The sequence below is a fragment of the Peromyscus californicus genome, unplaced genomic scaffold (assembly GCF_007827085.1).
Source record: "Peromyscus californicus insignis strain IS unplaced genomic scaffold, ASM782708v3 Scaffold_6__1_contigs__length_162567912, whole genome shotgun sequence".
NCBI classification, from domain to species: domain Eukaryota; kingdom Metazoa; phylum Chordata; class Mammalia; order Rodentia; family Cricetidae; genus Peromyscus; species Peromyscus californicus.
Genome location: NW_026294584.1, coordinates 110,662,003 through 110,683,928, shown reverse-complemented (window position 1 = coordinate 110,683,928; position 21,926 = coordinate 110,662,003). Strand labels below are relative to the sequence as shown.

Here is a 21,926-nt window from a genome sequence, read left to right as displayed (position 1 = left end):
CATCCCTTCCGCAGGGACGGGAACCTACAAGTGTCAGCCCTGAAGTCATATACATAAAAGTAACGTGAAATGGACTGAGTGCTTGTGTTTATATATTTAGGGCTCTGTGTGTGTGTGTAACAATAACAAAGCAGAAGAGATGGGCTTTGATTTCAAGAGGAGGCAAAAAGGCAAGAGTGGAGGCAGGTACATAAGGATGAGGAAGAGGAAAGAGAGAACTGATGTAATTATATTAATTTGAACGGAAAGGAAAAAAAAAACCTACCTATTGGATCTGGCAGACAAGAACATAAAGTTGATCTGTACTGAGGAGCACATGTGATGTAGCTAGGTAAGAGTAGGCATCTGCAAACATGGACTGTCCACTATTTCAGAGAATACTGGAAGAAACAAGGTAAGGAAGAAAAGAGAAACCTCCATCAGACAGGAAGAACAAATGCATATTTTCCTACTACATTTGTGGTTGTTATAACAGATTGCCTGAGCTACAGAGAGGAGCAATGTGTTGAGAGTCATGGTTCTCAATCCACAAGCATAGCTGCAGACTCTGCTCAGCCTCTAACCTTCTTAATGTGTGTGACAGCAGAGGCCATCCCACTGCAAGCATTATAATACAGAACTCACTCCCTCGGTTGAACTATATCATGGATGCAGAAACCTAACCCATGCATGAGACCTAGTCCTTCCTCCAGCCCCTCCACAGTGCAAGTCAGATTTCCACTGTGTTTCTACAGGAGCCCACCTTATCACTACTGTCCTACTGTGTGTGTGTGTGTGTGTGTGTGTGTGTGTGTGTGTGTGTGTGTGTGTGTGTGTGTGTGTGTGTGAGAGAGAGAGAGAGAGAGAGAGAGAGAGAGAGAGAGAGAGAGAGAGAGAGTCAGTCAGTCAGTCCTGACTAGGTGCTGCTCAGTTCTTGCAAACGCCACTTGGAAGCTTTATAAGTTAAGCTTCTGTTTCTTTTGCCTGGTTTGTCTTGGTTGTTATGCCATGCTGTAGTATCTATTGTCATTGACTAGTGATAGCTCAGTAGCACAGTTTAACAAAGTAGAATAATATAGTCGTAGAGATTAATGTGAAGAGATGGAAGTTAAGCTCCACCTTCATCTGTGGCTCCAGAGCCATGTTTTCACTTAGAAACAGTCTTTTCTGGCTAGTCTCCATGTTACCCATGGTCTTTCTGCAGGCCGACTGGAGAGCCACACTGGGTTTGGCTTTATTGTGCCCAACTTTCATTATGCCAAAATGAAAGAGGTGAGCCACCTTGTGCTTGGCCCTTCTTAGATGTTGTTTGCAACTAATAAACCAATGAAGCCCTTTGGTACTGGGAAGCTCGTCTCATGTGGCAGGCTGTCATCTGCCATTTACAGTGGTCAAGACCCAAGATAACAAAGCATTTGGCTTGTTTGCCTTTTTCTGCCTTAAACTTGGTTATAGATTGAGACAGTTAATGAGCAGTCATTTCAGACGCTTTGGTGCTAGCCTTCTCCCGAAAGAAGGAAAAACAAATGCTGAAGATTTGAAGACTTGTTTTGCTCTTCTCTTTTTGTCATGAAGTTCGTGACCCTGGTTCTATTATAGGTAGGGTTAAGCTGAACCGAAGCATTCCTTTAAGTCTTCCAGGTCTAAAGGGTTTAGCCTTCACAATACAGGGATTTTCCCTAAATTCAGGGGCTAGTGATATAATGGTTCACTTAGGTCAGGGTATATAGAAGAGACTTTACTTATGAAGGAATTGATAATGATGGTGTGGTTTGGGTTTCAGGAGCCTGGGTCTCGCATCTTGGGCTCTCTCCCGTCCTGAAATCTGAAATGAAATGGAGAGAAGTGGTTCCCTGCCTGGGGGCGTGAGGGGAATGAAGAAAGGACAGACATTAAAGGAACAACAGTCACATAAAACAGAAACACCGGGGTCAGGTGGGCAGTGTTCACTGATGGATCCACATGGACTGCACCACAGGCCCAGCCTCAGCAAGTTTACTGTGTACTGCACAGGCGAGGAGTCAGCTAGCCTCTGGGGAGTCTATAGGCCAGCATTCCTGGCTGTAAGCATAGAGAAGGAAGCTGTGGTTGCTAGTTATCATCAGTAAATACTACAATCATCAGTAAGTACTCTGAGAAGGCGGCTTTGCCAGTTTCGAACATGACCCATATGGGAAAGGCTTTGCCAGTTTCCTGTGGGTCCAAGGTCTTGGTCCTTGTCATGGCTGTGCGCATGTCCACAATATACATTCACTCAGCACTTCCTCTGTTCCCTGTGCTGTTGTGAAAAGCGGTCTAACAGCTGGAGAATTCTACCAGAGGGCACAGTAGTTGGCCGTTGGTGGAAGAAGATGTGCTGCATTGACCCTGAGATGGAAAGTGTAGTGTTCCGTTAGGAGCAGACCGTGGGGAGGGCTTTGCAGCATAATTTGCTCGAGATACGCTATGCTGGCCTTTGCTGAACAGCTAAGTAAATAGACCAGGCTTCCACCCAACAGGTTACAGCAGAGTCAACAGTGATGGCTGTAATTTCAGAGTATTGTCTTCAGCAGAGGATGCCTTTTGATGACAGTGACATTTTATGGTAAAAGAGTGAGTGGCCTGAGTTCTGTGGTTTCCTTTCCTCCTGGTGTTACTACCAAGTGTGAGCCCTGCCTCCTGAGCATTTCAAGGGACCCCCAATTCAAATGGAATATTGACCTCCATAATTACTGTTGTCTTAATTTCTGTTAATTGACTTAAGTGGCAGTTCCTCAGTTTAAGACTCTGGCCTTGGGTGTGGTATAAGAGATCATTTTATTTTCATGAGCAGTGAAGGGATTTTAGAGATTGCACAGGAGACTGCTTGTTATTAAGAGCTTTGTTGGTAAACTAAATTTCACAAAAATACCCGTGAGAGTTATTGTAAGTACAATAATATGGGCTAGAGAGATGGTTCAGTGGGTAAAGGCACTTGCTGCCAAGCCCAACAACCTGAGTTCAGCCCTCAAGATCCATATGATGAAAAGAAAGAACTGACTCCCTAAAATTGTCTTCTGACTTCCATATGCAGGTGTAAGCACACACACACATACACACACACACACACACACACACACACACACACACACACACACACACACACAGCAGAGGACAGTAGAGGAAGAGTCCCGTGTCCTCCTCTGGCCTCTACATGCCTGCTTAGTGGTGCCCAGTACCCACTACATGTGCACCCATGAGTATCTTACCTGTCACACATACACACACACACACACACACAAATAGTAATTTTAGTAGAAACTCTAATCTAGAAGTAGTCTGTAAGCTGCTGAGGTTTTAAGTAGACATTATTTTCACTCTCCCTGTCAGGTATTCATCTGCTTGAGTTTTGATGTGAGTTTCTATTGAACAGTTGTTTTTCCAGAGATCTAAATGATCAAATTGGTTGATCTGAGCAGATGTATGAATAGTCACAGTCATCATACTCCACCTTCATCTTGCATTCGACTTGTTATTTACAGAAACAGTGGGTTTTGCTATTAACTAAATTTATCTTCATTTCTCTATGGTGTGAAATGGGAGTCTATGCAGGCCTAAGTTTTGGCTCTGTCTGCTTAGCTATGTTTCCTTTTTAATTGAAGTCAGTCATGAATAAAGGAGAAGAAATTACCCATAGAAGTAATTGTTTTTCTTTTCTTAGGAACATTCTTTTCTTAGGAGGCCATTATGTTGGAAGGATAGATAGACAGACTGCCTGTTTATAGATTAATAAATGAGTCCTTCATCAAGTTTCTAGTTCTATGGGTGTTCTCTATATCAATTCCCCAGCTAATGGTGAAGGAGCACACACGCTCACATTCATCAAGGTGGCATAAGTCTGAGATGATTGGACAATACTGTTCACAAAGAATGAGCCAATAAATATTCTTAATCTGTACTAGTGTAGCTCAGCTCTCATACAAATAAAATATAGTGTTCTCGTTTAATTTTTCTTGCTGTGATAAAATATCCTGACAAAAAGGAACTTAGAGGAAAGAGTTTTTCAGCTTACAATTTTAGGTTATTGCCCATCATTATGGGGAAGTCAAGGCAGGAACTCCAAACAGCTAATTATATCACATCCACAGTCAAGAGCAGAGAGAAATGAATGCAAACATACTGCTTGCTTACTCAGCTCTGTTTCTCCACTCATAAAGTTTAGGACCCACTGCCTAGAGAATGGTGCTGCCCAAAGTGGTCTGGGTCTTCCCACATCAATTAACTTAATAAGACAGCGCCTCACAGACATGCCAGTTTATCAACCCAATGTAGACAATCCCTCATTGAGACTTCAGGTTGTGTCAAATTGACGATTAAAACTGACCATCATATACAAATGCTACTTTGTGCATAAGTATACTTCCTCAAAAGCACGTATCTTTTGAGTTTGGAAGCCATTTTTGTTATCAAAATATTTTTGTTTTGGTAGGAGAGACAGGTTTAAGCCACAGTATATATGTGAGAGTCAGGGGGACAATTTCTAGAATTCAATTTTGCCCTTCTACCTTGTTATGAAGCAGGATCTCTTTTGTTTCTGTCACTGTGTTGTGAACTCCAGGCTAGCTGACCCACAAGGTTCTGGTGAATTCTCCTGTCTCTGCCTCTTATCTTGCCATAGGAATGTAGGAATTACAGATATGCCATCACATCTAGCTTTTTACATGAGTTCTGGGGATTGAACTTGGATTCTTGGTTTTTTAATATCTACTGAGTCCTCATTTCTTCAAAGTCCCATTTGTGCTGGTTGGGTTTTGTCAATTTGACAGAAACCTAGACATATCTGGGAAGCGAGAATCTTAATTAAGAAAATACCTCCAAAAGACTGGCCTGTAAACAAGTCTATTGGGTTGTTTTTGATGTGGAAGCCCCCACCACCATTCTGTGTGGTACCATTGCTGGACTGTGTGTGATGTGGAACTGTAAGCTGAAATAAACCCTTTCCTCCCCAAGTTGTTTTTGGCCATTGTGTTTTATCACAGCAATAGAAAGTTAACTAAAATAACACTTTAACGCTCATTTCTTAAGTGAGGCTTATATGTGTCTTTTTTTTTTTTTTTTTTTTTTGAAGCATTTGACCTTTTGGCAAAAGTTGTGAATGTCTTGTTTGTCTTTTTTGCTTAGATAACACTGTGGCCAAATTATCCGTGGTGGTAGCTCTGACAGGAGCTATTGCAGACACTCCAAAAAGGAACTCAAGCATGTGCTAGTCTGAGTGTCCAAGTGGTTTTTTTTTTTGGGGGGGGGGGGGGTTGGTTTTTTGAGACAGGGTTTCTTTGTGTAGCTTTGCGCCTTTCCTAGAACTCACTCTGTAGCCCAGGCTGGTGTTGAACTCACAGAGATCTGCCTGGCTCTGCCTCCAAGTCCTGGCACTAGCTCTAATTCTAGATCCAAAGAATACAGGAAATGTCACTGTAAAAGATATAAAACATGTCTGGGTTGTTCTCCTGAATCTGTGTTCCTCGGTTCTTTTAACCCAAGCCCAAACAACGTATCTATCTTCAGGGAATTTTCCTGCCCTTGAAAATAGTTGACTCAACCACTGAGTCTGTGTTTGCTGGCAAGGAGAATGAGCTGTAGTCCATGCTGGCCTGGTCAGGGTGTGCGGCTGCTGGCCTGAGAGAAAGCCTTCCTCAGATACCATAAAGTTAACACAAATTAGAGAGAGAATGGGCATCTCTATGGAAGAGGCTGAGAGTTTTGTGCCATATAACCACAAATATCTCAGGTCTTGGACCCCTTTCTTGAGAACAGTCTGGTGATCGTATTTCCAACCCATTAACTCTTCAGAAAGTGATTAAATTGGGATGTTCTCGGTTATAACACAGAGGATTTGCTGAAGCTCTGAGATGGAGTGTCCAAGTTATTTGACCAGAAGATCTTTTGGTCCAGGGAATATAACTTATGCCTAGTGAATTACAGAATGCACTTTGGAAAACTCAGACTTAAGGGAATGTATACTTTTGGGGAGAGGAAATGTGAGTTTAGAATTTATATGACGCAATATTCACATTGTTTTCTACCTGTGAAACTAGCATTCATGCTGGAAGGTTGCCTGGGCCTTTGTAGTGCTAGGAGTCCATATTTATTGTGTTTATATGCACCTAAATATAAATAATTAATGAGGAGTGGGTACTGACAGACTAAATCTTAGTTTCTAGTACTCAGATATGTATTATATAACTTCAAAGCTAGGGGAACAACTATATAATACAGTTGTTTTAACTCTGGTACTGCCAGCACAGCTCTCCCCTGGGGCTAGGATGCAGCCCCATCATCTTATCAATACAGCATTCCAAACAACCACTTACAAAGCATGTTATCACCATGGCCTCAGTATCCATTCTGTAACTTGTCCTAAAAGTCTGCATTCATTTTCTCTCTGAAGATAGATTATTTGTCATTACAGTTTTCTTGGTCATAATTACAAATTAAACAGTATGAAAGGAATGATTCTCAGTGTCAAAGGGTCTTCTGGGGGGGGTTCCAAAAACTCCAGAAAATTCTTTTACAAATAAAGCATTTTTGGTTGTGGAGAACCAAAGCTCATTTGGTCTTTCTCCAGAGAAGAGCACACCAATTGGTTTTCTAATGCCAAATGGATGTCCCTGAAAACATATGTGCAGGTAACATTATATGGACTGAATAGGTTATATGTAGGAATATGCATGTATATACGTATGCATCTGTGCATGCAACAACAATTAGTGATAAGAAGAAGCCATGGATTGGAAGGAGGGGCATATAGGAGGGCTCAGAGAAAGGAAAGGAAGGGAGAAATGTAATCGTTTTATTTTTGAAAATTATTAAAGACATCTTACTTAGTTTTAATTGAGCAATGAAATTTAAAAGCAGTATTTAGATACCAATAAATGGGACTTGAGAGTATGTCCTTGACACTTGGTAGAGGTGCCAAAATAGAGTAGGGGCTCCTGCCTAATCACAGGAGTCACTAGTGACAGGTAGCTGGAGTGGGTGGGACAAGCACGGGGCTTCAGGAAGACTGGCTTGGATCAGAACTGATTCCGTTACCCGCAGCACTGTGAGCTGAAACATGGTTTTATAAGCTAAGTTTCCATGTATTTAGCAGGTTTCTCATGGCACCAAGGAGAATTGGCACTTTATTACATTAATCCTCCATGGAATGTTACTTGCTCTCATGGGGCAATATCAACCAGGAAAAAAGAATTCCCAAAGAGAATACACAAATGTAGGACTAGTGAGTCCTGTTTTCTAGTTCCCTTCAGCTGTTCTCAGAAGTCAGACTGGGCGGGAGCTTGGCTCCTTATCAAAACACTGTTCCTCAATGGAGTCCCCACCAGATGCCCTTGCTGTTCTCCTGTTGACAGAGGTTGAAGAAAATGGTTGTGTTCTCTTTGATTGATGAATTTAAAATGCCAAAATGTTGCTTGCTATGGAGGGGGATGTAGAGGGCATTTTTTTTCAGGCTGAGATTTTTAGGATGTATTATGAACACACTAAAAGAGTTTCTTTTTTTCCTTAAAAAAAAACACAGGGAGATAGTGATGGTGTTTTTCAGAAAACACTGGGTTTTGTTTTTTTGGTTTTTTTGGTTTTTTGTAGCTATTTGTATATGGATGCGTTCACTCAAAGAAAGTATGGATCAGCCCACAGTGAGAGTCCACATCTCATTGTTAAGCCAACCTCAGAATGAAAATCTTTGGGGGGAAAAATATGTACCAAATATTTACATGCTTTTTCTTGCCATTACATGTAAGTGTAACATATATTTGCCTGGGATTTGCATTGGATCAGGTATTATAAATGACCTAGAGATGCTTTAAAGAATACATGAGGACACAGGGAGGTGATATGCAAATACGTCATTTCACACAAAGAGCCCCAACATCTGCAGCTTTCCTCTTCTGCAAGTTGGGGAGGGGAGTCCTGGAACCTGTCCCTTTGGTATCAAGAGGTGAGTGCACATTCCAACTTTGAGAAGGAACCTCAGGCTGGCAGAGCAGACCTGACTTGCCACAGTCACTCAGATTTCAGCAAAAGCAAATCCTGTCCCAGTTGAACTGATCTGTCATTCTATTTGTAAGATTACGACAAAGCCTGAGATTGGATTCCTCACCTGAATACTTCCTTATTGACTGAATCCATTTAGACTCCCCTCTAATTTAGCAGAGTATTTTTATTAAAGCCAGGCGTACAAACATCAATTATCTAAGCTGCATCTAATTTCCTTCACCATTTATGTTCCTTCATTGGCTGCCAGTGGATTAGAAGACATGATTAGAATTCTGCAGGAAAATACCAACAAAAATGAGAAACCAGCTTTAGAAAAAACAGATGCTTAGACAAGAGCAACAGTGTTCAGAATTAAATAAGCGTGTTTAAAAAAAAAAAGGTCCTTATCTCACCTAATATAAACATGCTTGCTTGAGTTTTATCAAGCTGATGCCTGCTGCAGTGGCACTAAATTAGCATGCCAAATTGGAATGGACAGAAATAAAGCAGTGGCTGATTTACTGTGCTTCATGTGTATACTGCATTGTTATGTTTGTTCATGTATCCATGTATGTACATGTGCAAGGTGCTCACCCATGCATGTACTTGTGGAGGTTAAAAGTCAACTTTGGTATCTTCTCTTACCCTCCACCTCATCTATCTATCTATCTATCTATCTATCTATCTATCTATCTATCTATCTATCTATCTATCTATCTATCTATGGTGGTCTCTCACTGAACCTATTGCTTACTGTTTCAGCTAGGCTGGGTGACATTGAGCCCTAGGATCCTCCTGACTGCCTTTCCAGCATCACATTTGCAGGTACATGCTGCCATGCCAAACTCAGATCTCCATACTTACGCAACAAGCACTTTACCCACTGAGTCCCACCTCCCATCCCCAGCTTGATGTAACATATTCTAAATGAAGTGTAGTAACAGAACCATCCCCCAGACTACTGTATCATCTTTTAAATACAGCATAGTGCAGAGTTGGAATGGGCATACCTATGTTACGGTCTTCTTAAATAGCCTGGGTAACTGCAGTTGTTAGTGATGGCCAGAAAATAATGGAACACAGACAACTTAAAATCTCAAGAGTGCTGTCAGAGAAATCACAGAAGATTCAAGGAAGAGGGAGTGATGGCAGCCTTGCAGTGGGTTTGAGGGGAGCTGAGTGAAGCAAACCATGTCCACATCGGGAGGTAGTCAACTCACAGGCCAAACCAGCCCCCACTAGTTTTTGTTAAGAAAGTTTATTGGAACACAGACAAACTTTTTTGTTTATGTATCCCTGACTGGTTACAATGACCGAGCTGTGTAGTTGTAAAAGAACCTGGCTCCCTGAGCCCAGAAGGTTTACTGACTCAGCCTTAATAGAAAGTGACTAACTCCGGATGCACATTACTAGCTGCCCCAAGACTGCCAGCTTTTGCAGACATCCCAGCATGTGGCATGTATGTGGAAACAGACACACTGGCATGAGCTATGACAACTGTGAACACAACTTTATTTCTCCCTGGGCCTCTGTTTGACCATAAATAGAAATAATACAGCTATATTGTGAGTTTACTATAAATGTATTGTGGATGCTGGATATAATGAGTTCCTTACCTGGTTTCACTGAAGTCTACGTAGGAACCTGAAATGCACAGACTTTTCAACACTCACCTCACAGTGAACCCAAGATCCTTCATGGTTTGATGCTGGGGGCCAGCCTATCATTTCTCACACCTCAGCTCCTAGTTCAGGTTCTCTTCACTTTCTCAGAGGCACAGTTCCTCCAGTCCCTCAGCCTTTCCCTGGTGTGCCCTCTTCTGGTCCTCTTCTGCTGCTCTTGATCCACTGCCTTTTCTGTCTGTAGCCCTCGCTTACCTGTCTTACCCTCTGGTTCTCATGGTGTCTGTGCTTCTTTGCTCCATAACCTAGTGGAGTTTGCAGTTTCAGATACAGATAAGGACCACTTTTGCCTGATTTGAATTATTTTCCTGCCAATCTAGATGATTATAGGAGTGCCTAGCTCAGAGTGGACCCTCAAGGATGTCTATTAAATAGATAGCCTGTTTTCTTTTGATCAGTGGCAACATTGGCATTTAATAAAGAAAGGACTCCTGGTACTACTAAAGAAAAAGAAGTGTGGTTTTTAGCTCAACATACTGTTCACAAAATCTGACACCTCGTGTTTCTTTACCTCTTTGAGTCTCAGCTTTTTTCATCTGTAAAATAGGGTATTATGTACCTCCCATATTGGTAATTGAATTGGCATAATCAATAAAAAAGATATTAAACCTTGCATGTCTCAGGGCCTCATAATTTTGCTAGCACTAAAGAATGCTTGCCAGTCTTAAGCTATAGCCCCAGTGGTTTTCACTCCTCTCAGTTTCCTAATCTATAAATTGGGAATGGAAATGATACCTGCCTTGTGGTATACTCACATGTCAGTCATATAGGAGGAGTCTTGATTGTGGAAATCAATATATTCATTCTTCGTTATGGACTCCCAGAAATGGGCATGCTAAAATAAAGTCGCTTGCAGCTGTCCACCTTCGTGTGCGCACATGTATGCTATTACTGCCACTCTGCATTTAAGGACATGCTCTGTCGGAGCAATAGCTTTAGGACTTCTGGAACTTTCCAAACACACATGTAGAGGTTCATCTGGTGAGAACCCCTCATGTTCATCAGCTACAGCAAAGGGGTTTAGTGTTGGTTTTTGTTATTTGTTTATTTGGTGTTGAAGGAGGCGAAGGAGGCTTTAGCAAATAGCAGTGGCTTCAGCTTTTCTGCTTGTGAAGTTCATTCTTTTAATTATGGACTGTTATCTGTGGCCAGCGTGTGTTTTGCAAATCCAAACACACAGACATTTGAGAGCTTACATTTGGATGGCCCAACCACCTGCACAGCTGCCAGCTGTTGTCCTGAACTCTGCTGCAGGGGCAGCTGTCTGGGACCTGGGGACCTGGGCTCTATCTGGCACCTTCACTGCCTCCTTAGATGATCTTTACTTTGTGCAACAGTAAATAGCAACTCTGAGGATTCTCACCCAAAACGTGGAAATGCCTCTCTGTTCCTCTACTTCAGAATCTGCTAGGAGCAGTTCTGAACATTTATAGAGACCTACAATGCAGGAGGGGGAAGTTTGTTGTTGTGGTTGTTGTTGTTGTTGTGGTTGTCTTAATTCTTTGTGCCAAAAAACAGACAGTAAAAAGTTAAAAGCTGCTTTTGCTATTATCAATGGAGCAGCAGCTTGTGGTTGTAAAATGAATGAATATGTGAAGCACCATTGAAAATGTGACATGCTTTATAAATGCTAAATAATAATAATGATGTCACAGGGCTTTCATTTTTAAACTGTCTTAATTTCATTCTCAGTTTGAGCTAGCAGATTACAGTAGTTAATTATAGAAATTGGCCCAGAGTGAAACCTTAAATCAGATTTCCATTAAAGTGCATGACTGCAGCAAATTACTCTATAGTGGGAAAAAAGCTGAAAGTTAGTTGCAAAGGCTGCTAGGAGGGGATCTCTCGACCCAAGGGGCACCTTTTTCAGCCAGGGCTCCATAGAACACTGTGTCCTGAGCAGACCCATGTTCTAAGTGAAGCAGCCTGTGTATGTCTGCTGCTGCTCTTCCTATGAAAAAGCTTCCCTTTGGAAGCTCCTGTCAAATCTTGCTGTCATTCAGCTCTGAAAATGGAAGGAATAAGCCAGAGAAGCTGCGCTTCTGGTCCTGGCCCTGACTTGGCCACATTGCCCTGCTCGCCTTGGGTCTAGCTGTTTTTCTGTGAGTTGTGTGGGTGCTCTCTCTGCCTCTGTCCTGATTACATCCTCCTACTTAAGATCCTGGGGCTGAACACTAGCTAAACGTGTTGCTTTCCTCAGCTAAAGGTGGTTCTATGAGGAGAACCTATGTTTAATGTGGGACTCCTGCTGAGCACAGTGAGACACTGTTATGTGAGAAGCTCATGGGACTTGGCACCCACCGAGACATTCACAGCTTGTGTGACACCCACTCCGGGGCATTCACCCACTAAGTAGAATTGTCACAGGGTCACAGACATCATCTCCTCTCACCCCCCTCCACTGCTGCCTGTTCCCATAAGTTCATCTACGTTCATGTGAACTGTACAGAACAACCACGTAGTTTCACCCCATAACTCAGTGAGATGCTGACACGTGAGCTTGTCCTTACATTGTAAAGGTCACAGGTACCAGTCTGTGCTTTACTGGAATGCCCAATTCTTCCTCATAAATGCTAGTGAGCGCCTCTACTGTCCTGTCTCAGACCCCATAGAGGTGTTATTGCTCATGAGTGCTTTTTCTTCTATTGTTCTGGCAAGTTCCCCTCCATCCCACAGTTATCTGGAAATGACTGCTCTACAAAGCATCAGTGCTAACAGCATTTAATAGTTGTCATTAGAAAGCAGACTTCTGCTTACCAGTTAGCCTGCTGTGAATGGAAATGGGAGGTTTCTTTCTTGGGAGTAGCCCCAGTCCCTAATAGGCTTGAAAATATTGCTTATTTATTTTATGACTAACCTTTTTATTAAAGTTAAGTCACTGTGCTCCTATTACATATTGGAAAAGGTTTCCTATTCATAGTCTGGGTAGTCTGTCCAATAGTGTCATTGCCTGCTGGAAAAACCATGTATAAATATCCATTAAGCATGTACACTAAAAGCAACTTGCTTGATAGTACACAGGTATCATCTCATTGGCACCCTTCAGTAGTCTTATGGACCCGGGACTATGGCTCGCATCCTACAGATGAGGAAACCATATTCAAGAGAAGTTATGTAGCTTAACCAGGTTGTAGCCTCAGCAGCCAGCATGGATGAACAACCAGTAGATACAGCTGTGCCACTGCCGTGTGTTGGCTTTGTGACTTTCAAGCCCCATCGCCTTCTCCACTACAGATGGCCAACCTCACTGTGCTAATGGGCAGGGTTCCAGCAGGTATCAGAATAGAAAAATGAGAAGTCATGTAATGACACTTTCTAGAGTTAAATGCTATAGAAATGTAATGTATTCTTTTCTCCTTTGTTATCTGCAGTTAATTTATCATAAGGAACCCATAGGATCTAAAATGGCATGCCACATATAGATACATGCTTTGCAATTAGTGTAGCATAGTTTAATTGCCACTGCATTGTCGTAATTTTGATGCCTCGAACTTGATGAATAACTATTTTCTGTGGGTGTTATCAATTAATCTACGCAATGAATTATCTTCATTATCTCATTCTTTGTGTTAATTATACAGGATTTTTCTTATACCTATTTATCAAGTTAAGACAAGTACAATATTCTTTTTACCCCATGTGCCTCTGAAGGTGGAATCTGTACAAACAGGTGAACATGATGGGTGTAAATTTACATTTCTGAAAAGTTCCTGTTAGCAACTTGGCTCTTTTTATGATAGTGGTATAGAGCTCTCTGTCTCTCTGTCTCTGTCTCTGTCTGTCTCTCTGTCTCTCTTTCGTTTTTTTTTTTTTTTTTTAATCAAAAAGGTTGTTATCTAAGATAGTTAAATTGTGTCTGGATTTTGAGAATATGCCTCCAGCATATTAAAAGGCTATTAAGAAGCATGGTTGGAGTCTTTACCTATTAATGCAGACAGCGCATACCAAGTTTCAAGTTTAAAACTGTTGTGTGAGGCACAAGAACAAATATAAGTACACATCATAAAGAACAGAAAAATAAATACATATATTTTTGCTTGTTGGGTTAGTTTTTGTTTTTTGAGACAGGGTTTCTCTGTGTAGCTTTGGAGCCTGTCCTGGAACTTACTCTGTAGATCAGACTGGCCTCGAACTCACAGAGATCCACCTGCCTCTGCCTCCTGAGTGCTCGGATTAAAGGCATGCACCACCACTGCCCGGCTTAAATACATGAATTTTTTAATGATAATTTTCATTTGAAAAAATAATAAACCAGTTCCAAAAACAGTATTTAAGAAACCTAGAGGGCAGCATATAAGAAATGAATGAAAATAGGATTCATTTTGGGAATCTGTCTCAGTTCATGAGACTGGGTGGTAATGTGGGTTAATAATGTTATATATTGTTACTTATTCATTACTAAAGCTTAATTCTTATGACATTTTTGCCTGTTTTTAGTATTTCTTGCTTTACATAAAAAGTAATAGAAATTAAGAAGCCTTATTTAGCTGTCTCAGCTGTTATTTAACTGGTTGGTTTGAGGATGTTGTCTGCCCCAATTCTGATGACACCGTCCTGTTTGGAATTTCAGGTGGAAGCCATCCTTGTCAATATCTTTGGTGGGATCGTCAACTGTGCCATCATTGCCAATGGGATCACCAAAGCCTGCCGGGAGCTAGAACTCAAGGTTCCACTGGTAGTCCGGCTTGAAGGTGGGTCACAGGAATTTCCAGCACTAGTATCCCTTCCACAGGCATGTGTCCAGCATGCTCTAGACCCACAAACTTCCTAAAGTGACAGGAAACTGGGTAATGAGAGGCAGCAGACACAGTATGCCCAGACTTCTCTGGGCATCCAGCAGTGAGTGCAGCTGCAGCTCCTTAGACACTCACTGTGGGCTTAGGTCGGTCCAGATTTGCTAATTCCACAGCTAAAGCCCTTGTATTACAGACTCCACTGTACACATACCAGCATATGTGCTCTCTTTTCTCCTACATATAATTCTATGGTAGGATCAGTTAATAAAGTAGGCACAGTAAGAAATTAACAATAGCTAGACGTAAAATAGAAAATTGCAAAATTAAAATGAAGTGAATTTTGACTGGGTGGTGGTGCTGGTGCACACCAGAAATCCCAGTACTCGGGAGGCAGAAGCATGTAAACTTCTGTGAGTTCGAGGCCAGCCTGGTCTACAGAGCAAGTTCCAAGATAGCCGGACTACACAAAGAAACCCTGTCTCAAAAAACCAAAATTAACAAATAAATAAATAGAAAGATTAAGTGACTTTAGTTTCTTTTCTCTCAAAAGAGTCAAGACAAATAATATTTTCCTGACTGAATGACTATAAGAAACTGATGCTGTAGGAGGGGGAACCAAGATCAAGGGAGATGATATACGTATGTGTGCATATTTGTATATAGAGTATCTTTGTAAGCATAGCTTTTAAATCTTTAACAAGACCGGGGATGGTGTTTTACAGCTCCCTTACCTATCTATCTTAATGTGTGCATCTGTATTAACTCCTGTAAGATTTTGTCTTAAGAAGGTCTAGCCTCAATGACATGCATTTGGACATAGGGAATGCCTTGGTTTTGTTTTGTTTTTAAAATGGGGTCTCCCTACATGTCCAGGCTAGCCTTGAACTTGCTGTGTGACCCAGGCTAATTGAGAACTCAAAATCCCCACGCTAGAACTGCAGATGCACAGCACCACACCCAGCTGAGGTGTTTAGTCCTCTCTCCATGTAGCTGTGAGTTTCTTCCTTGGTACTTCACTAAGTCTCAGCCAGTTTCCTTACTGAAGGTGCTCTGGTGTGAAACAGGAAGGTGGCTCAAGGAAGTTCTCAGACCCTGCTAGCCTTGGCCTAAGGTGATTTCACCCATGCACGTGGTGTAACCTCGTGCTCTGATAATTGTTTTATTTCAGTTAGGCATACATTCCAAAGGTTGACACATTTCAAAACACAATACCCCAAAATCCATGTTTGTTTCTATCAACACCAGCTCCTATGAGGACAGCTTTTGAAGTACTGGGACACTGCCAGGTTCACAGTGGCAGATACAAATTTTCAAGAGTTTGAATTTCCCGTTTAAAATACAAATTTTATCTTCAACTACAAAATAGTTGTTGTCCTTTACATGACAAATTCACTTCACTCATATTTGAGAAAATAACTCGAAATAACCAAGTCAGAATAGCATAGTGTGCTGATTGGTCTTTGAAGTAATTATGGTGTTCCATGGGAGTGTGAACCACTCAGGCCCATGCTTGTGTGCAGAGTGCATCTCCTTAGAGACAGTCACCATAGTTAATCAAGTAGCTTAGCCCAATGCTCAGGTGCAGAAGTGTTTCCTGTAAATGTCCTGTTTGGTTGAGTAGGGCATCCAAAAGTGCTCAAGGGCCAAAGCTTAATAAAGTTAATATTCTTTTTACCACCCGTCACTTGAAACATGGTTTTTATGGTGAGTGTGTAGTGGGATATCAGTGACCACTAGTTCAGTGTGGCCTTTGCCTTCCTATCATGCTCATGCATCTGCAGCTTCACCCACCATCACATGACTATCATGGTAACCTCATCCTCGCCCAAGTCAAGTCAATCTTACTATCATTTGTGACCACCACTATGTGACAGTCAGTTTAGCATAGAGAACCTTCCCATATCTGAGAAGCATTTTAATAGGAGAACTCCAGAAAGCCATCCACATTGCCATTGCATTCTGGTTGTAAAATTCAGCAGCCCCAATGAGTTGATTTCTTCAGTACCACCTCAGGGAAAGCCCAGGTTCCCCAGGCTCTGCTGGGCTTCTCCTAGAAACGAAGTCTGCAAGTAGCTGGACAGCACTGTGTACCCCACCCCGATGGAGAGTCCAGAAGAGCCGCAGCCTACTGTCTGTCTCTTATCTCTCTCCTCTCTGTTTCTGCCACACAGTTTTTTCCTCACCTGAAACTGCCTGCTTTGTGACCCAAGACTAGGACAGCATGGACTTGATAGAAACAATGATTGCAGGGAGAAAGTAGGGTGGCAGAAACTCTGGGCAGCAAAGTTCAGTGCAGACACTAGAACATTCCATGGAATTAACTCATTATAGAAGTACAGAGACAGCATAATTGATTTCTGTAAAACTTAACAAAAGCCAATGATTGGTGATACTACAATGCAGAAAGCTGGCCAAGGAGTTAATGGGGTCATCAGCATTGGTTATAATTCTGATTAAAATGTTGATGTCAAACTGTTTTTAGACCCTTGTCCTTCATGTTGTAAAAGCCAACTCATGAGCTTGTTTGTGTTCATGGGGGAGAGAGGAGATCTCTCCAAGCAAATCATATTAGTATCTGACACTTGGAAATAGAAGTGTTCTTGCAGTGGACTTGCTTTCTCCCAGCTATCCTTGCTGAGACCATAAGTATGATTATGTAAATAATTATTATTTATATGTTTCCAGAAAAGAAATTACTTCTTTTTAAATTTTCTTTGAAAGTTGAAAACAGGCTGGAGTAAAGCTCAGCTAGTATGCACCCCCAAACCTGAGTTTGATTCTCCGGACCCACACTTAGAATCTCAGCCCTGAGAAGGTGAAGGCAGGAGAACCCCTGTCCAGTCTACTCAGCCAACTTCATGAGTTCCAGGCCAGTGATAAACCCTGTCTCAAACAATAAGGCCAACAGGACCTGTGGAACAACAACAGCCAAGGTTTTCCTCTGCACACACACACACACACACACACACACACACACACACACACACACACGCACATGCACCCCCAGACACCTGCACCTGCACACACATGAGCATACATGTGCATACACAAATTGAAACTAGCCCTTCTCTTATTTTCACACTGTGCTTGTTATTCCAGAAGTATTCAAGGATCCATGGTACCTGAGGCGTGTATATATAGAAATATGCACCACAACACACCCAAGATTATCTCCCTAAACAGTCTCTGATGTCTGTGTAGACGTCTGTTTGAGATAAGAGAGAAAAGCTTTGAAATTCCTAAGCTTGTTAGACAATCAGATTTGCATCTTTTAAGTAAGTATTCTTCTTCTAAAGTCTGTGCCTGTGTTTTTTTAATTAGTTAATTAGTTACTAAGAAGTGCCATGCACAGGTCGTAGAGCTTTAAACATCAAGGAGGATGAGTAGAAATGTAAAAGGTTAACATGAGAAATGAAATAGAAAAATGATAGGACAAGGCAATACAGTAAACATTGCTAAGGGTTTGCCCTTGGAGAACCTGTTCCTGTCTTTCTAGCAGTTTCTTGGGGGCCACGGACAGCCCTGGGTCACTGAAAGTTCGGAAGCACTAATGGTATCATAATGTCTGGTCCTGGAAAACTGAAAGTGTTGCCTCATGACAAGCTCAGAGCAAACCCTGTCTCCCCAGACTGACGAGGCCAGGGCCGTCCCTGGGGACTTTAGCCACTATCCTTACTGTACTCTGGCTTCTCTTCTGTCACAAGCACCTTTCACCAAGAGGGAAGAAGCTGGTGAATTCGGTATTTCTGGAGTCCTAGTAAGTTTTCTCTACTTCCACTGTACAAATTGGCATCTTCTATGATCAGTGTTCTTGGAGAGATGTAGGCTTTCACACCAACACAGCAGAACCTAGAGCATGTGCAATATCTCAGAGACTAACAGCCCAACACCAAGACAGGACCCTCCCCAAACTGAGTGGTTAGCACACAGTAAACATAGGGACATAAGGAGTTCTGCTCTGACTGTGATCTGAGCTCTGACCATTGATAACAAAATGCAGAATTTGGAGAAGGTACAAGTCAAAATGCCCCTCCCTATACTGGCTGGTTTTGTGTATCAACTTGACACAAGCTAGAGTCATCAGACAAAGGAGCCTCAGTTGAGGAAATGCCTCCATGAGATCCAGCTGTAAGGCATTTTCTCAATTAGTGATCAATGGTGGAGGGCCCAGCCCATGGTGAGTGGTGCCATCTCTGAGCTGGTGGTTCTGGGTTCTGTAAGAAAGCAGGCTGAGCAAGCCAAGGGAAGTAAGCCAGTAAGTAACACTCTCCATGGTCTCTGCATCAGCTCTTGCCTCCAGAATCCTGCCCTGTTTGAGTTCCTGTCCTGGCTTCATTCAGTAGTGAACAGCCATGTGGAAATGTAGGCTGAATAAACCCTTTCATCCCCAACTTGTAAAAGGAGTTTTCCTGTCCTGACCACCCACTCCTCATCCTGGCAGCTGCTTCCAAATTACCACACAGAGACTTAATATTATTTATAAATACTCGGTTGATAGCTCAGGCTTGTTACTAGCTAACTCTTACATTTAAATTAACCCATATTTCTAGTTATGCTTTGCCATGTGGCTCATGGCTTGTTACTTAATTTTCTACACATCCTGCTTGCTCAATGGCTGGCTGGCATCTCTCTTGATTCCACCCTCCTTCTTCCCATCATTCTCAGTTTGGCTTTCCTGCCTGACTGCCTGCCTAGCTACTGGCTTGTCAGCTCTTTATTAACCAATGAGCATAATCCACAGCACCAACTTGTTTTATGGTCATGATGTTTCATCTCAGCAATAGAAACCCTAAGACAGCCCCATAATAAAACTAAAGCAAACTAGGCCAGTGCTATGTCAGCTAAGGAGACACAGATTCCTGTAAAGCATGTATCTCTTGAACTGGGTGCTTGTGTCTCAACCACTTTCATCATTGTGCTCCTCATTTGATTTTTAATTTGACTTTTAATCTAATACATAAAAACACAATAACTATACACACCTGTGGGGTACAATGTATACATTGTATAATGTTTAAATTAAGTGAAGCTACATACACCTCAGCTATATCATTCTTTATGGTGAAAACAGATTTCATTCTGGCTTTATGAAAAGTATAACATTGCTATCCATAGTTACTTTATGCAATTAGTACCCAATGTAGTAGCCTGTCCCTGTCCCTTTGTACTCTCCCAGCTCCTGGTACCCACCATTCTGCTCCGGAATGTGTCTTTCATATTTATCTGTCTGTCTCTGATCTATCATCTGTATCATCTATACATATAGTATATGGGTGTGTACCTATCTATCTAACATCCCCTTTTTACTCTTAGTGAGTACTGTAATTAGGAAGTGTGACTTTCAGAAGTAATTTTTATTTTTAATTTAGCTTTTAATCTAATCATACAAACAATGATGTTTGGTTTTGTTTTTTTTTTTGTTTTTTTTTTTGAGACTGGTTTTTTGAGACTAGCTATGTAGCTAATGACCTTTAACACCCAATCTTCCCACCTATACCTCCAGAGTGCTAGGATTATAGGAATGCATGCTATGCCCAGCCCCAAATAAATATTATAAAGTAAATACTACAAATGAGGAATTTCCAGGTTGAATCTGGATGGATAAGATCTGAGTGATTGACAAGGAGGAAGAGGAAGTTATTGGATGAAAGTCAGAATCTATACCTTGGAGTTGTACCTGTGCTCATGGCACCATGAGAATGAAGCCTAGTCCCTGGGTAGGTGAGAAGGCCGCCATGGAGAGTGGAGGCTTTGTAGCCATCTGTAAAAGAACCCAATGAAGAAGGAAGCTGTTATCTAGAGTCTGCAGTGCTGGCTAGAGTCTCAGGCAGAGCTGTCATGTGAAGAACAACGTGGACTGCAGGACAGGGAGAAAAAGCACAAGAAAACAGGGAGCCTGAGAGCTTTAGGTGTCAGGACCAGGAGTCCAGTGGCATGGCTGTGACCTAGAGAGCAGGGAAGAACGACATGAGGACATCTTCTCACCTAGGACAGAGGAGAATGATGTGTGGTAGAGCAATTCCACTAAAATTGGAATAAACCTGAGTCCCTGCTGGCACTAGCCCTGACCCAGTGCTCTCAAAGCCTCAGACACTCCAGCGCCTGTCTGTCTAATCCTCACAACTGTGAGAATTCTAATAATCAAGATAGCAAGTGTTTCCAAAGCCAGATGGCCTGTTAGGTTAACAATGTCTAGTTCCTGTAAGTAAAGAAACAGCCTGCTTGTTTGTTTTTTGGTCTATGTGGAAGAACCAGCATCTTTGTCTAAGTGTCAGGAATTCACCAACCACATCATGGCAACTCTGGTCCACACACAATCCACTGGAAACATCCCGAAAAGGGAAGTTTTTGTCCATCAAGCCAGGCTTGCTTTGTCCAAATGTTGTATACCAAGTCCTTGTTCTCTGCTATATCCTGATTACAAACTGTCATTACCTATGGTTAAAGAAGAGTTTTCTCTCCTCTTTGAAAATGATAACATCATAATCCCATGCATTCACTTGCCTTACTGAGCAAGCAAATGTATTCAGTGTCTCAACCAGCCAAGACCCAGGATCATTTTATTTAAAAGACTTCTAGGTAACAACCACGTACCAGGGAGAAGTTGAGCCTTTGTAAAGAGCTGTTTCTAGCTGGATAAAGAGCACGGTTTCTGGTGAGCCCTTCCCTTCCTGGAATGTACACAGAACCCTGTTCAGTTCACCTATTCAACATGGTCTGTGGGACTGCTGAGAAACGGACACGTAATGATGGACAGTTGTGTCTGATGTTACAGATGTTACAGATGTGTTCTACAAAGCTGTAAATCCTGTGTATATTTTTACAGTTCTGTAACAACCAGATTTGCTAACATCTTCCGTGTCTTTTTAAAAATGCATTCTTCCATTTAAATCTGAAGCACTTTTCTACATCTCTTAGGAGCCTGAGGAAGAATTTGCTCTTTTCTCAGGTGCACATTATAATTCTGAGTTGAGCTCATTAGTAACAACAACTAATAATAATGATTATAAGCCCAGAAAGTTTGCAAATCAGATCCCGTTTCTCTTAGCCAGCTCTTTAAATTCCGTTTTCCCACCCAGCACCGAACGGTTTGTCTCAGCAAGGTAAACATTCTGTATTTCTTTTACCAAAGCTCTTCCAAAGCCAGAATCCTGCACATTTTGTTGTTATGTTACCCTTACTACCAAATCCTCCAACGCTTGGTCCTGGAACCTGACTGGGGCAGCATGGGAATGAAGAAACAAAGACACACAGACAGAAGAGCTGGGGTAGGATGGGCATTTGGATGGAGGGCACCTTCTCTGCCCAGAAACTCGGCATGGTCATTGCGTACAGCACAGGAAAGAAGTTAGCTGGTCTCGGGGAGTCTGTAGGACAGCAGTCTTAGGTTGTAAACCCAGTAGGAGGAAGCTCTGTCTGATAGTGTGCACGTACATACCTGTCAGTCTTTCTAAACACTCATACTTGGGGGACTGAAAGACTTTGCTGCTCCTCTGTGCCTCACTGTGGGAAGGCTTTGCCATTTTCATGGCTTTGATGT

At 42.0% G+C, this 21,926-nt stretch overlaps 1 protein-coding gene across 1 annotated transcript in view; it reads left to right on the top strand.

Moving 5' to 3' along the window:
• Suclg2 (succinate-CoA ligase GDP-forming subunit beta) overlaps positions 1 to 21,926 on the top strand; it is a 279,727-nt gene that overhangs the window by 242,939 nt on the left and 14,862 nt on the right. The window contains exon 10 of the mRNA XM_052720183.1: positions 14,221 to 14,341. Within this exon, the coding sequence (XP_052576143.1) occupies positions 14,221 to 14,341 (121 nt within the window). The remainder of the gene's footprint in view (positions 1 to 14,220; positions 14,342 to 21,926) is intronic.